Source organism: Bradysia coprophila, unplaced genomic scaffold (assembly GCF_014529535.1).
Source record: "Bradysia coprophila strain Holo2 unplaced genomic scaffold, BU_Bcop_v1 contig_232, whole genome shotgun sequence".
Classification (NCBI taxonomy): Eukaryota; Metazoa; Arthropoda; class Insecta; order Diptera; family Sciaridae; genus Bradysia; species Bradysia coprophila.
Window position 1 is genome coordinate 10,054,790 of NW_023503493.1, and position 17,096 is coordinate 10,071,885.

At 37.0% G+C, this 17,096-nt stretch overlaps 1 protein-coding gene across 1 annotated transcript in view; it reads right to left on the reverse strand.

The window, feature by feature from the left end:
* The window catches only part of LOC119077204 (titin-like), a 47,419-nt gene extending 32,631 nt beyond the window's left edge, over window positions 1-14,788 (reverse strand). The window contains exons 1-5 of the mRNA XM_037184387.1: window positions 2,865-14,788; window positions 2,486-2,755; window positions 2,097-2,442; window positions 545-2,053; window positions 54-401 (exon numbers count right to left, since the gene is read on the reverse strand). Of these exons, the coding sequence (XP_037040282.1) occupies window positions 54-401; window positions 545-2,053; window positions 2,097-2,442; window positions 2,486-2,755; window positions 2,865-14,756 (14,365 nt within the window). The 5' untranslated portion in view covers window positions 14,757-14,788. The remainder of the gene's footprint in view (window positions 1-53; window positions 402-544; window positions 2,054-2,096; window positions 2,443-2,485; window positions 2,756-2,864) is intronic.
* Window positions 14,789-17,096: the final 2,308 nt, after the last annotated feature.

Consider the following 17,096-nt stretch of genomic DNA (forward strand, 5'->3'; position numbering starts at 1 on the left):
CTTATCAGAAATATCTTTTGGTGAGTCTAAAGACTTTTTGTCATCAACTGGGCTAACTTTTTCGGATTTGTCCTCTGGTTTAGATGGTAAAGAATCATCTTTAATTGGAGATGGAGCTAATTCTTTCTTATCGTCAATAACTGGAGCTGTAGGTGAATCTGGAGATTCAAGAATTTCCTTAGAAATCACTTTTGTTTCTTCGGTCTTCAGAACAACAGACTGTGTTATCTTAGAAGTCACAGAGTCAGTTAGTGGCTTATCAGAAATATCTTTTGGTGAGTCTAAAGACTTTTCGTCATCAACTGGGCTAACTTTTTCGGATTTGTCATCTGGTTTAGATGGTAAAGAATCATCTTTAATTGGAGATGGAGCTAATTCTTTCTTATCGTCAATAACTGGAGCTGTAGGTGAATCCGGAGATTCAGGGGATTCCATAGAAATCACTTTTGTTTCTTCGGTCTTCACAACAACAGACTGTGTTATCTTAGAAGTTACAAAGTCAGTTAGTGGCTTATCAGAAATATCTTTTGGTGAGTCTAAAGACTTTTTGTCATCAACTGGGCTAACTTTTCGGATTTGTCATCTGGTTTAGATGGTAAAGAATCATCTTTAATTGGAGATGGAGCTAATTCTTTCTTATCGTCAATAACTGTAGCTGTAGGTGAATCTGGAGATTCAGGAATTTCCTTAGAAATCACTTTTGTTTCTTCGGTCTTCACAACAACAGACTGTGTTATCTTAGAAGTTACAAAGTCAGTTAATGGCTTATCAGAAATATCTTTTGGTGAGTCTAAAGACTTTTTGTCATCAACTGGGCTAACTTTTTCCGATTTGTCCTCTGGTTTAGATTGTAAAGAATCGTCTTTAATTGGAGATGGAGCTAATTCTTTCTTATCGTCAATAACTGTAGCTGTAGGTGAATCTGGAGATTCAAGAATTTCCTTAGAAATCACTTTTGTTTCTTCGGTCTTCACAACAACAGACTGTGTTATCTTAGAAGTCACAAAGTCAGTTAGTGGCTTATCAGAAATATCTTTTGGTGAGTCTAAAGACTTTTTGTCATCAACTGGGCTACCTTTTTCCGATTTGTCCTCTGGTTTAGATTGTAAAGAATCATCTTTAATTGGAGATGGAGCTAATTCTTTCTTATCGTCAATAACTGGAGCTGTAGGTGAATCCGGAGATTCAGGAATTTCCTTAGAAATCACTTTTGTTTCTTCGGTCTTCACAACAACAGACTGTGTTATCTTAGAAGTCACAAAGTCAGTTAGTGGCTTATCAGAAATATCTTTTGGTGAGTCTAAAGACTTTTTGTCATCAACTGGGCTAACTTTTTCCGATTTGTACGCTGGTTTAGATTGTAAAGAATCGTCTTTAATTGGAGATGGAGCTAATTCTTTCTTATCGTCAATAACTGGAGCTGTAGGTGAATCCGGAGATTCAGGAATTTCCTTAGAAATCACTTTTGTTTCTTCGGTCTTCACAACAACAGACTGTGTTATCTTAGAAGTCACAAAGTCAGTTAGTGGCTTATCAGAAATATCTTTTGGTGAGTCTAAAGACTTTTTGTCATCAACTGGGCTAACTTTTTCCGATTTGTACGCTGGTTTAGATTGTAAAGAATCGTCTTTAATTGGAGATGGAGCTAATTCTTTCTTATCGTCAATAACTGGAGCTGTAGGTGAATCTGGAGATTCAGGAATTTCTTTAGAAATCACTTTTGTTTCTTCGGTCTTCACAACAACAGACTGTGTTATCTTAGAAGTCACAAAGTCAGTTAGTGGCTTATCAGAAATATCTTTTGGTGAGTCTAAAGACTTTTTGTCATCAACTGGGCTAACTTCTTCCGATTTGTCTGCTGGTTTAGATTGTAAAGAATCGTCTTTAATTGGAGATGGAGCTAATGCTTTCTTATCGTCAATAACTGGAGCTGTAGGTGAATCCGGAGATTCAGGAATTTCCTTAGAAATCACTTTTGTTTCTTCAGTCTTCACAACAACAGACTGTGTTATCTTAGAAGTCACAAAGTCAGTTAGTGGCTTATCAGAAATATCTTTTGGTGAGTCTAAAGACTTTTTGTCATCAACTGGGCTAACTTCTTTCCGATTTGTCTGCTGGTTTAGATTGTAAAGAATCGTCTTTAATTGGAGATGGAGCTAATTCTTTCTTATCGTCAATAACTGGAGCTGTAGGTGAATCCGGAGATTCAGGAATTTCCTTAGAAATCACTTTTGTTTCTTCGGTCTTCACAACAACAGACTGTGTTATCTTAGAAGTCACAAAGTCAGTTAGTGGCTTATCAGAAATATCTTTTGGTGAGTCTAAATACTTTTTGTCATCAACTGGGCTAACTTCTTCCGATTTGTCTGCTGGTTTAGATTGTAAAGAATCGTCTTTAATTGGAGATGGAGCTAATTGCTTTCTTATCGTCAATAACTGGAGCTGTAGGTGAATCCGGAGATTCAGGAATTTCCTTAGAAATCACTTTTGTTTCTTCGGTCTTCACAACAACAGACTGTGTTATCTTAGAAGTCACAAAGTCAGTTAGTGGCTTATCAGAAATATCTTTTGGTGAGTCTAAAGACTTTTTGTCATCAACTGGGCTAACTTCTTCCGATTTGTCTGCTGGTTTAGATTGTAAAGAATCGTCTTTAATTGGAGATGGAGCTAATTCTTTCTTATCGTCAATAACTGGAGCTGTAGGTGAATCCGGAGATTCAGGAATTTCCTTAGAAATCACTTTTGTTTCTTCAGTCTTCACAACAACAGACTGTGTTATCTTAGAAGTCACAAAGTCAGTTAGTGGCTTATCAGAAATATCTTTTGGTGAGTCTAAAGTACTTTTTGTCATCAACTGGGCTAACTTCTTCCGATTTGTCTGCTGGTTTAGATTGTAAAGAATCGTCTTTAATTGGAGATGGAGCTAATTCTTTCTTATCGTCAATAACTGGAGCTGTAGGTGAATCCGGAGATTCAGGAATTTCCTTAGAAATCACTTTTGTTTCTTCGGTCTTCACAACAACAGACTGTGTTATCTTAGAAGTCACAAAGTCAGTTAGTGGCTTATCAGAAATATCTTTTGGTGAGTCTAAAGACTTTTTGTCATCAACTGGGCTAACTTCTTCCGATTTGTCTGCTGGTTTAGATTGTAAAGAATCGTCTTTAATTGGAGATGGAGCTAATTCTTTCTTATCGTCAATAACTGGAGCTGTAGGTGAATCCGGAGATTCAGGAATTTCCTTAGAAATCACTTTTGTTTCTTCGGTCTTCACAACAACAGACTGTGTTATCTTAGAAGTCACAAAGTCAGTTAGTGGCTTATCAGAAATATCTTTTGGTGAGTCTAAAGACTTTTTGTCATCAACTGGGCTAACTTCTTCCGGTTTGTCTGCTGGTTTAGATTGTAAAGAACCGTCTTTAATTGGAGATGGAGCTAATTCTTTCTTATCGTCAATAACTGGAGCTGTAGGTGAATCCGGAGATTCAGGAATTTCCTTAGAAATCACTTTTGTTTCTTCGGTCTTCACAACAACAGACTGTGTTATCTTAGAAGTCACAAAGTCAGTTAGTGGCTTATCAGAAATATCTTTTGGTGAGTCTAAAGACTTTTTGTCATCAACTGGGCTGACTTTTTCCGATTTGTCCTCTGGTTTAGATTGTAAAGAATCACGTTTAATTGGAGATGGAGCTAATTCTTTCTTATCGTCAATAACTGGAGCTGTAGGTGAATCCGGAGATTCAGGAATTTCCTTAGAAATCACTTTTGTTTCTTCGGTCTTCACAACAACAGACTGTGTTATCTTAGAAGTCACAAAGTCAGTTAGTGGCTTATCAGAAATATCTTTTGGTGAGTCTAAAGACTTTTTGTCATCAACTGGGCTGACTTTTTCCGATTTGTCCTCTGGTTTAGATTGTAAAGAATCACGTTTAATTGGAGATGGAGCTAATTCTTTCTTATCGTCAATAACTGGAGCTGTAGGTGAATCCGGAGATTCAGGAATTTCCTTAGAAATCACTTTTGTTTCTTCGGTCTTCACAACAACAGACTGTGTTATCTTAGAAGTCACAAAGTCAGTTAGTGGCTTATCAGAGATATCTTTTGGTGAGTCTATAGTCTTTTTGTCATCAACTGGGCTAACTTTTTCCGATTTGTCAGCTGGTTTAGATTGTAGAGAATCATCTTTAATTGGAGATGAAGCTAATTCTTTCTTATCATCAATAACTGGAGCTGTAGGTGAATCCGGAGATTCAGGAGATTCCATAGAAATCACTTTTGTTTCTTCGGTCTTCACAACAACAGACTGTGTTATCTTAGAAGTCACAAAGTCAGTTAGTGGCTTATCAGAAATAGCTTTTGGTGAGTCTAAAGACTTTTTGTCATCAACTGGGCTAAGTTTTTCCGATTTGTCCTCTGGTTTAGATTGTAAAGAATCATCTTTAATTGGAGATGGAGCTAATTCTTTCTTATCGTCAATAAATGGAGCTGTAGGTGAATCCGGAGATTCAGGAATTTCCTTAGAAATCACTTTTGTTTCTTCGTTCTTCACAACAACAGACTCTGTTTTCTTAGAAGTCACAAAGTCAGTTAGTGGCTTATCAGAAATATCTTTTGGTGAGTCTAAAGACTTTTTGTCATCAACTGGGCTGACTTTTTCCGATTTATCATCTGGTTTAGATTGTAAAGAATCATCTTTAATTGGAGATGGAGCTAATTCTTTCTTATCGTCAATAACTGGAGCTGTAGGTGAATCCGGAGATTCAGGAATTTCTTTAGAAATCACTTTTGTTTCTTCGGTCTTCACAACAACAGACTGTGTTATCTTAGAAGTCACAAAGTCAGTTAGTGGCTTATCAGAAATATCTTTTGGTGAGTCTAACGACTTTATGTCATCAACTGGGCTAAATTTTTCCGATTTGTCCTCTGGTTTAGATTGTAAAGAATCATCTTTAATTGGGGATGGAGCTAATGCTTTCTTATCGTCAATAACTGGAGCTGTAGGTGAATCCAGAGATTCAGGAATTTCCTTAGAAATCACTTTTGTTTCTTCGCTCTTCACAACAACAGACTGTGTTATCTTAGAAGTCACAAAGTCAGTTAGTGACTTATCAGAAATATCTTTTGGTGAGTCTAAAGACTTTTTGTCATCAACTGGGCTAACTTCTTCCGATTTGTCTGCTGGTTTAGATTGTAAAGAATCGTCTTTAATTGGAGATGGAGCTAATTCTTTCTTATCGTCAATAACTGGAGCTGTAGGTGAATCCGGAAATTCAGGAATTTCCTTAGAAATCACTTTTGTTGCTTCGGTCTTCACAACAATAGACTGTGTTATCTTAGAAGTCACAAAGTCAGTTAGTGGCTTATCAGAAATATCTTTTGGTGAGTCTAAAGACTTTTTGTCATCAACTGGGCTAACTTCTTCCGATTTGTCTGCTGGTTTAGATTGTAAAGAATCGTCTTTAATTGGAGATGGAGCTAATTCTTTCTTATCGTCAATAACTGGAGCTGTAGGTGAATCCGGAGATTCAGGAATTTCCTTAGAAATCACTTTTGTTTCTTCGGTCTTCACAACAACAGACTGTGTTATCTTAGAAGTCACAAAGTCAGTTAGTGTCTTATCAGAAATATCTTTTGGTGAGTCTAACGACTTTTTGTCATCAACTGGGCTAACTTCTTCCGATTTGTCTGCTGGTTTAGATTGTAAAGAATCGTCTTTAATTGGATATGGAGCTAATTCTTTCTTATCGTCAATAACTGGAGGTGTGGGCGAATCCGGAGATTCAGGAATTTCCTTAGAAATCACTTTTGTTTCTTCGGTCTTCACAACAACAGACTGTGTTATCTTAGAAGTCACAAAGTCAGTTAGTGGCTTATCAGAAATATCTTTTGGTGAGTCTATAGACTTTTTGTCATCAAATGGGCTAACTTCTTCCGATTTGTCTGCTGGTTTATATTGTAAAGAATCGTCTTTATTTGGAGATGGAGCTAATTCTTTCTTATCGTCAATAACTGGAGCTGTAGGTGAATCCGGAGATTCAGGAATTTCCTTAGAAATCACTTTTGTTTCTTCGGTCTTCACAACAACAGACTGTGTTATCTTAGAAGTCACAAAGTCAGTTAGTGGCTTATCAGAAATATCTTTTGGTGAGTCTAAAGACTTTTTGTCATCAAATGGGCTAACTTCTTCCGATTTGTCTGCTGGTTTATATTGTAAAGAATCGTCTTTAATTGGAGATGGAGCTAATTCTTTCTTATCGTCAATAACTGGAGCTGTAGGTGAATCCGGAGATTCAGGAATTTCCTTAGAAATCACTTTTGTTTCTTCGGTCTTCACAACAACAGACTGTGTTATCTTAGAAGTCACAAAGTCAGTTAGTGGCTTATCAGAAATATCTTTTGGTGAGTCTTTAGACTTTTTGTCATCAACTGGGCCAACTTTTTCCGATTTGTCCGCTGGTTTAGATTGTAAAGAATCGTCTTTAATTGGAGATGGAGCTAATGCTTTCTTATCGTCAATAACTGGAGCTGTAGGTGAATCCGGAGATTCAGGAATTTCCTTAGAAATCACTTTTGTTTCTTCGGTCTTCACAACAACAGACTGTGTTATCTTAGAAGTCACAAAGTCAGTTAGTGGCTTATCAGAAATATCTTTTGGTGAGTCTAAAGACTTTTTGTTATCAACTGGGCTAACTTTTTCCGATTTGTCCGCTGGTTTAGATTGTAAAGAATCGTCTTTAATTGGAGATTGAGCTAATTCTTTCTTATCGTCAATAACTGGAGCTGTAGGTAAATCCGGAGATTCAGGAATTTCCTTAGAAATCACTTTTGTTTCTTCGGTCTTCACAACAACAGACTGTGTTATCTTAGAAGTCACAAAGTCAGTTAGTTGCTTATCAGAAATATCTTTTGGTGAGTCTAATGACTTTTTGTCATCAACTGGGCTAACTTCTTCCGGTTTGTCTGCTGGTTTAGATTGTAAAGAATCGTCTTTAATTGGAGATGGAGCTAATTCTTTCTTATCGTCAATAACTGGAGCTGTAGGTGAATCCGGAGATTCAGGAATTTCCTTAGAAATCACTTTTGTTTCTTCGGTCTTCACAACAACAGACTGTGGTATCTTAGAAGTCACAAAGTCAGTTAGTGGCTTATCAGAAATATCTTTTGGTGAGTCTAAAGACTTTTTGTCATCAACTGGGCTGACTTTTTCCGATTTGTCCTCTGGTTTAGATTGTAAAGAATCACGTTTAATTGGAGATGGAGCTAATTCTTTCTTATCGTCAATAACTGGAGCTGTAGGTGAATCCGGAGATTCAGGAATTTCCTTAGAAATCACTTTTGTTTCTTCGGTCTTCACAACAACAGACTGTGTTATCTTAGAAGTCACAAAGTCAGTTAGTGTCCTATCAGAAATATCTTTTGGTGAGTCTAACGACTTTTTGTCATCAACTGGGCTAACTTCTTCCGATTTGTCCGCTGGTTTAGATTGTAAAGAATCGTCTTTAATTGGAGATGGAGCTAATGCTTTCTGATCGTCAATAACTGGAGCTGTAGGTGAATCCGGAGATTCAGGAATTTGCTTAGAAATCACTTTTGTTTCTTCGGTCTTCACAACAACAGACTGTGTTATCTTAGAAGTCACAAAGTCAGTTAGTGGCTTATCAGAAATATCTTTTGGTGAGTCTAAAGACTTTTTGTCATCAACTGGGCTAACTTCTTCCGATTTGTCTGCTGGTTTAGATTGTAAAGAATCGTCTTTAATTGGAGATGGAGCTAATTCTTTCTTATCGTCAATAACTGGAGCTGTAGGTGAATCCGGAGATTCAGGAATTTCCTTAGAAATCACTTTTGTTTCTTCGCTCTTCACAACAACAGACTGTGTTATCTTAGAAGTCACAAAGTCAGTTAGTGGCTTATCAGAAATATCTTTTGGTGAGTCTAAAGACTTTTTGTCATCAACTGGGCTAACTTCTTCCGATTTGTCTGCTGGTTTAGATTGTAAAGAATCGTCCTTAATTGGAGATGGAGCTAATTCTCTCTTATCGTCAATAACTGGAGCTGTAGGTGAATCCGGAGATTCAGGAATTTCCTTAGAAATCACTTTTGTTTCTTCGGTCTTCACAACAACAGACTGTGTTATCTTAGAAGTCACAAAGTCAGTTAGTGGCTTATCAGAAATATCTTTTGGTGAGTCTAAAGACTTTTTGCCATCAACTGGGCTGACTTCTTCCGATTTGTCTGCTGGTTTAGATTGTAAAGAATCGTCTTTAATTGGAGATGGAGCTAATTCTCTCTTATCGTCAATAACTGGAGCTGTAGGTGAAGCCGGAGATTCAGGAATTTCCTTAGAAATCACTTTTGTTTCTTCGGTCTTCACAACAACAGACTGTGTTATCTTAGAAGTCACAAAGTCAGTTAGTGGCTTATCAGAAATATCTTTTGGTGAGTCTAAAGACTTTTTGTCATCAACTGGGCTAACTTTTTCCGATTTGTCAGCTGGTTTAGATTGTAAAGAATCGTCTTTAATTGGAGATGGAGCTAATGCTTTCTTATCGTCAATAACTGGAGCTGTAGGTGAATCCGGAGATTCAGGAATTTCCTTAGAAATCACTTTTGTTTCTTCGGTCTTCACAACAACAGACTGTGTTATCTTAGAAGTCACAAAGTCAGTTAGTGGCTTATCAGAAATATCTTTTGGTGAGTCTAAAGACTTTTTGTCATCAACTGGGCTAACTTTTTCCGATTTGTCCGCTGGTTTAGATTGTAAAGAATCGTGTTTAATTGGAGATGGAGCTAAATCTTTCTTATCGTCAATAACTGGAGCTGTAGGTGAATCCGGAGATTCATGAATTTCCTTAGAAATCACTTTTGTTTCTTCGGTCTTCACAACAACAGACTGTGTTATCTTAGAAGTCACAAAGTCAGTTAGTGGCTTATCAGAAATATCTTTTGGTGAGTCTAAAGACTTTTTGTCATCAACTGGGCTAACTTCTTCCGATTTGTCTGCTGGTTTAGATTGTAAAGAATCGTCTTTAATTGGAGATGGAGCCAATTCTTTCTTATCGTCAATAACTGGAGCTGTAGGTGAATCCGGAGATTCAGGAATTTCCTTAGAAATCACTTTTGTTTCTTCGGTCTTCACAACAACAGACTGTGTTATCTTAGAAGTCACAAAGTCAGTTAGTGGCTTATCAGAAATATCTTTTGGTGAGTCTAAAGACTTTTTGTCATCAACTGGGCTAACTTCTTCCGATTTGTCTGCTGGTTTAGATTGTAAAGAATCGTCTTTAATTGGAGATGGAGCCAATTCTTTCTTATCGTCAATAACTGGAGCTGTAGGTGAATCCGGAGATTCAGGAATTTCCTTAGAAATCACTTTTGTTTCTTCGGTCTTCACAACAACAGACTGTGTTATCTTAGAAGTCACAAAGTCGGTTAGTGGCTTATCAGAAATATCTTTTGGTGAGTCTAAAGACTTTTTGTCATCAGCTGGGCTGACTTTTTCCGATTTGTCCTCTGGTTTAGATTGTAAAGAATCACGTTTAATTGGAGATGGAGCTAATTCTTTCTTATCGTCAATAACTGGAGCTGTAGGTGAATACGGAGATTCAGGAATTTCCTTAGAAATCACTTTTGTTTCTTCGGTCTTCACAACAACAGACTGTGTTATCTTAGAAGTCACAAAGTCAGTTAGTGGCTTATCAGAAATATCTGTTTGTGAATCTAAAGACTTTTTGTCATAAACTGGGCCAGCTTTTTCCGATTTGTCCTCTGGTTTAGATTGTAAAGAATCACCTTTAATTGGAGATGGAGCTAATTCTTTCTTATCGTCAATAGCTGGAGCTGTAGGTGAATACGGAGATTCAGGAATTTCCTTAGAAATCACTTTTGTTTCTTCGGTCTTCACAACAACAGACTGTGTTATCTTAGAAGTCACAAAGTCAGTTAGTGGCTTATCAGAAATATCTGTTTGTGAATCTAAAGACTTTTTGTCATCAACTGGGCTAGCTTTTTCCGATTTGTCCTCTGGTTTAGATTGTAAAGAATCGTCTTTAATTGGAGATGGAGCTAATTCTTTCTTGTCGTCAATAACTGGAACTGTAGGTGAATCCAGAGATTCAGGAATTTCCTTAGAAATCACTTTTGTTTCTTCGGTCTTCACAACAACAGACTGTGTTATCTTAGAAGTCACAAAGTCAGTTAGTGGCTTATCAGAAATATCTGTTTGTGAATCTAAAGACTTTTTGTCATCAACTGGGCTAGCTTTTTCCGATTTGTCCTCTGGTTTAGATTGTAAAGAATCACCTTTAATTGGAGATGGAGCTAATTCTTTCTTATCGTCAATAACTGGAGCTGTAGGTGAATCCGGAGATTCGGGAATTTCCTTAGAAATCACTTTTGTTTCTTCGGTCTTCACAACAACAGACTGTGTTATCTTAGAAGTCACAAAGTCAGTTAGTGGCTTATCAGAAATATCTGTTTGTGAATCTAAAGACTTTTTGTCATCAACTGGGCTAGCTTTTTCCGATTTGTCCTCTGGTTTAGATTGTAAAGAATCACCTTTAATTGGAGATGGAGCTAATTCTTTCTTATCGTCAATAACTGGAGCTGTAGGTGAATACGGAGATTCAGGAATTTCCTTAGAAATCACTTTTGCTTCTTCGGTCTTCACAACAACAGACTGTGTTATCTTAGAAGTCACAAAGTCAGTTAGTGGCTTATCAGAAATATCTGTTTGTGAATCTAAAGACTTTTTGTCATCAACTGGGCTAGCTTTTTCCGATTTGTCCTCTGGTTTAGATTGTAAAGAATCACCTTTAATTGGAGATGGAGCTAATTCTTTCTTATCGTCAATAACTGGAGCTGTAGGTGAATCCGGAGATTCGGGAATTTCCTTAGAAATCACTTTTGTTTCTTCGGTCTTCACAACAACAGACTGTGTTATCTTAGAAGTCACAAAGTCAGTTAGTGGCTTATCAGAAATATCTGTTTGTGAATCTAAAGACTTTTTGTCATCAACTGGGCTAGCTTTTTCCGATTTGTCCTCTGGTTTAGATTGTAAAGAATCACCTTTAATTGGAGATGGAGCTAATTCTTTCTTATCGTCAATAACTGGAGCTGTAGGTAAATACGGAGATTCAGGAATTTCCTTAGAAATCACTTTTGTTTCTTCGCTCTTCACAACAACTGACTGTGTTATCTCAGAAGTCACAAAGTCAGTTAGTAGCTTATCAGAAATATCTGTTTGTGAATCTAAAGACTTTTTGTCATCAACTGGGCTAGCTTTTTCCGATTTGTCCTCTGGTTTAGATTGTAAAGAATCACGTTTAATTGGAGATGGAGCTAATTCTTTCTTATCGTCAATAACTGGAGCTGTAGGTAAATACGGAGATTCAGGAATTTCCTTAGAAATCACTTTTGTTTCTTCGCTCTTCACAACAACTGACTGTGTTATCTCAGAAGTCACAAAGTCAGTTAGTAGCTTATCAGAAATATCTTTTGGTGAGTCTAAAGACTTTTTGTCATCAACTGGGCTAACTTTTTCCGATCTGTCCTCTGGTTTAGATTGTAAAGAATCGTCTTTAATTGGAGATGGAGCTAATTCTTTCTTGTCGTCAATAACTGGAACTGTAGGTGAATCCAGAGATTCAGGAATTTCCTTAGAAATCACTTTTGCTTCTTCGGTCTTCACAACAACAGACTGTGTTATCTTAGAAGTCACAAAGTCAGTTAGTGGCTTATCAGAAATATCTGTTTGTGAATCTAAAGACTTTTTGTCATCAACTGGGCTAGCTTTTTCCGATTTGTCCTCTGGTTTAGATTGTAAAGAATCACCTTTAATTGGAGATGGAGCTAATGCTTTCTTATCGTCAACAACTGGAGCTGTAGGTGAATCCGGAGATTCAGCAATTTCCTTAGAAATCACTTTTGCTTCTTCGGTCTTCACAACAACAGACTGTGTTATCTTAGAAGTCACAAAGTCAGTTAGTGGCTTATCAGAAATATCTTTTGGTGAGTCTAAAGACTTTTTGTCATCAACTGGGCTAACTTTTCCCGATCTGTCCTCTGGTTTAGACTGTAAAGAATCATCTTTAATTCGAGATGGAGCTACTTCTTTCTTATCGTCAATAAGTGGAGCTGTAGGTGAATCCGGAGATTCAGGAATTCCTTTAGAAATCACTTTTGTTTCTTCAGACTTCAGAACAACAGACTCTGTTATCTTAGAAGTTAATCTTTTAGTAAATATTTCAGTGTCAGTTGCCTTGGAGGGGTTGTATGCTGTAGGAGAGGTTGGAATGGTTTTTTCGAAGACCTTATTTTCATTTTGTGGTATTTGTATTGTGTCTGTTGGTGTGATTTGGTCTTTTGTGATTATAGATACCGGCTCTTCTTCAGATTCAGATGGCTCTTTGGATGATTGTGGCGATTCTACTGATTCATTTAAAATATTTTCGCTTCCAGCGGCCGTTGATGCTTCTGTTTTTATAGAAGACAAAGTGTCAATGTCTTGTTTCAAAGTTTCGATTAAACTTATAGCTCCAGTGATATTTTTTGAAATATCAATGCTTTTTTCGTCATTCATCGCATCGTATACGGTATCTACTATATTCTGGGGTGTGCTAATTCTTTGCTCTGATTTTGTGTGAGAATGCTTTTCGTTCGTTTCGGTCATAATATTACTTTCAGCTTCCTCGCGAGTTTTTGTGAATGCTCGCTCCTCGCTTACAGGCGAGACAGTAGTCACCGTTGTGGATCTGGTTTCTTTGTGTCTGGAATTGATTAAATCGAATTCCTTTGAAGAAGATTCAGTTTTAGCAAATGTCATTGTAACATTGTCAAAATTGTTCTTCGAATCGTAAAGAAGCTCCACGTACTTTGTGTTGGAGCTTACTCTATTTATTGTAACTTGATTTACTAATTGAATTGTCTTAATTCTTGGTTCATGAATGCTTGATTTGCTGTGTTGAGCGTTTTCTGATTTGTTTACACTAACATCATGCATCTTGTCTTCATCTATTTTGTCCAAATCATCCCACTCTTCGTTGAGTGCAAGCGGCACTATTTTCTTTTTAATGCAGATTTTCTCGCAAATAGGCTCTTCTATGGCTTCAAGACTTTCTCGTCTTATTCGATCTGTTTCGTCACTTCCTATAATGGTTGGCACCGGTTTGGTAACGTTTACATCGGACACCTCTCGCACTGGCTTTGCTTGGACGTCGAAGTGGAGTATTTGACTTTCTATGTCTGCAATAGTGGCCGGTTCATGTTTGTACTTTCTCGGTGACAATTCTCGCTCAACGAACGAAACTTTTTTTGGTATGACTTCGCTAGCAATTCTCTTTTCAATTGTCATGATAACTTCTTGAATCGGTGGTATTGAGTCTTTCAGAATACCATCTTCATCGACTTGATTTATTGCTGTGCTAGTCGGTTCTGCCTTTACATTTGGAACTTCAGTATCTTTCTGAATCGGTTTCTTTTGCGGTGACGATTCTGCAAGCTTTTTCATCTTCAGTGAATTTTCTTCTAAAACCTTAATTTTGGCCTTTACTCCACCCCGTTCCATCAATATCTCTTCATTTATATCTAAGGGGCTATTTGAGGCATCTTTAAGTTCGACTTTATCGGTCAATGTCGCTGCTTCTGAAGTATCGATAGACGGGTTTTCGTCGAATTCGACAGGACTGGTACCGATATTTGTGTACCCTGAATCGTCGGTACTGAACACATTTGCGAATGCATCAACCTCATCGGGCTGTATTGGGCTCAGTCCAGCGTCAGTTAACTCAAATTCTTCGACTTCAACGTCAAGCGCATCGGTGATCACTACCTGACGATGTCTATCACTCTGGTTATCCGACGTTGTGGGAACGTCGGTGGCAGTTTCGGTAAACGTTCCTCGGGTAACTGATATACCCGTGTCGGATATATGATGAGAAACACTGTGATCTGAAGCTGGTGACTCACTGTTGGAATCGGCGCTTTCGCACAGATATACGATTTTCTTCTTGCTGAAACTAATGGAATCGTCTCGCTTTTTGTCTCGTTCCAACGAATTTGTGTCTGTTCCGGAATCATAACCACGGTATGTTTTATTCTGTTTCTTTTCTTCTCGATGATCCGTCACAATAATTTGACTATTATCAGTCTCTTCTTTTGTTCCATGAACGGTTGTCAAACTGATCTTTGACTGAGACGTTATAGATATTTCAACATCCTGCGTACCGTACACCGTTAATCGACTTTCTGATATCGCGGCCGCATCGCTAGTCTTTAATTCCTTACGACCAATAACTAATTTCAGGCTAGGCGCTTCACTTCGATGTCGTGCATGCGCATCCGGCGATCTGTCGCTATTTTGCACATCGAACGGAGACGTACTTTGATGTTTGAGTGTGGTTGGCGTTCGTTCTGGTTTATTCAAATTCAGATTCATTCCCTGCTTTAATTGTTTGATTGATTGAGTATCAGTGGTGCTCGGTAAATGGACTGTATCAGTTGTGTCTGTCGGCAATGCACAAGCTTTGCCATCATCATTATCGAAAGACAGTTGGCTATCAATGTCTAAATCTTCGGACGAGGCCAAGTGTTTGCGTTCAACGAATTCCTGTCCAGCATTCCAGTCAACACTCGGTTGCTTCGAATCGCCGGGTGAACATTCCTCGTCGTACATGTCGGTCTTTATCGATTCATCGTCTTGGATAAATTGCATTTGAACATCGTCTGGGTCTGGTTTAATTGTTAGGTTTTTGGTTTTCATTTTCGGAATAGGTTTTTGTGGTCAGACAAAGTTTTTTTTATTGTTGATTGAATCCCGTGAGACGAGATGCAGCGTGCAACATGGGTTTTAGTTAATAATAATGTCTTAGATTTGATTGGATGATTAATTAATTAAATAATTTGATAATTTGTCGGTTTCACTTAAAGGCCATACACATAGCTGTTTATTGTAATAAATGATCGTGTTGTCTATCAATGCATATATAGGTATATATTATGGGATTAATCTAATAATATAATATGTGATGTCGTGGATCCGATCTATTAAAATAAAACGGCTCTAACGTGGAGACCGTAATTAATGCAGCGTAGTCAGTCGGCCCAAACAGTCACTCAACCTAACATTCCAGATGAGCAACATTGTTTATCAGCCATTCGGACGTATCATGCCTTTGATCATTGCTATATGGTACTAAGAGTTCATTGTTTCTCTTTTCGTCATGTCAATCGTACTCCAGTGATCTGAGTGAACCATTACAGAGAGAAAGAAAAATATGGTCTAACGAGTGAGTTATTTTATAAAGGGTAGTAGCAATGGAATAACATAGTTTCAATCGCAAGAGCTTCGTTATTTCATTGTTTAGTAAGAATCGGGTGTCGGTTTTTGTTTTTTTCCTTTCTCTATGTGTAGGTTCAATTAAGCAAATGGTAATTTATAGAGCAAAATTGACCTTGATCATTAGACTTGTTCATTCAATCGATAAAAAAAATATTTTTTTTGTTCTTCTTTTCGATCATTAATTTAGTTTGCAATTTGTCAAAGAAATTAATTCACCAACAATAAAATTGTGAAAATTATATGGGAACAGAAGAGGTAAACAAACAAACAATTGAACCGAAGAAATAATGAGAAAAATGTCTGTTTTTCTAATAAAATCGCCACGACTTCATATACTATATTTTGGTTTGGTCGCTAATAAAATTTGATGAGATATTTGTGTCTGATTTTGTATGAAAATGAATTTGAATGCAACATTGATCGTTTAATATTTAAAATTAAAATTTAAACCAAAAAAAAACAAAAGTAAGAATCGAATTGAATGATAATACCAATTCACTAATATCAACTACGATAACAATTCAGGGAAATAAAAGCGGTAAATCGAATTTCATAAAATCATGTCATTAAATAAGCACATAATGAATATATATATATTATCGATGGACATAGAGGGTGTTCAATGCACATGGGACAGATGGGAATTGTACACATGGCTATTTCTGAATGGTTGTGATGCATTTTGATTGAAGAAAAAATAGGTATAAAATTGTGCAAAGCTTTACGGAATAAATTCATTGTTACGTATGGCGTGTGTTGTGCACTATAGATTGTACGAATAAAATGAAAAGCCTGTCGTCAGATAAAATTGACAAAATTAAATCAAGGATGTGTATAGTAAGGTAGCGTTAACTCAACAGATGCGCTGTTGGCACTCAACTTTTGATGATAATATGGCGAAATTTTCTTCCAAATCAACTTTGTTGATGATAATAATCAACTATCGTTGCCATGTTGTGGTGAGTATTTACTTTATTTAAAATTCTCTACCGCGTATGTAATAAAATTGCGATTGGCTTTACCTTCCCAAAAGTTTACATCCTTGGATTAAATTAGAACTTTTCTCTTTACATTTTTTAATGTAAATAAAGTTGAAGCAACCCAAATTATTCAATTTCTGTTAACAGTTAACAAAAAATTGTTTAAAAAAATTAAGTTTCTGCGACTCGTGATTTTTTTTTTGTTGCTGAAAATGTAAGTACAGAAAAAACATTAATAGCCGGAGGGCATTATGTCTAGTAATAGACGCGACTGAAACATTACCGCTGTACCGCTGCGATTGACAAATCAAATTCACTTAGTCACGAAAACCATCATAAATGTGTCCTAATTGACTATTAGTAATCTTACAGTCTCAAAAAATGTTACGATATCCATAAGCGCATCTAGCGCCGTCTGTATTTAATATAATATCATGTATTAAGTCCCAGGAGCGAAAGTGTAAGTTTGATTTCTTTAATTAATTCGATAAAATATATGAATGATCGGTACAGAGCCCGTGCACTTAAGCCGCCAATAAGCCTGTTGTGCATATAACGTAACATGCTTAGTCGTTGAATATTTTCCTTCACTGTTTCCTCGTGCAGTTATAATAGTGCATTACTGCTACAGGGAAAATATAGTAGGTATGTACGTACACAAGAGCTTGCACGAGTATTAGTATGAGTGCCTTACATACTTCCTTATATTGATAAGGTATTTTATCGCTATAGGCGACAGTTGGAACTCTAGCAGTACAATCTTGCTTGCAGATTCCTTATC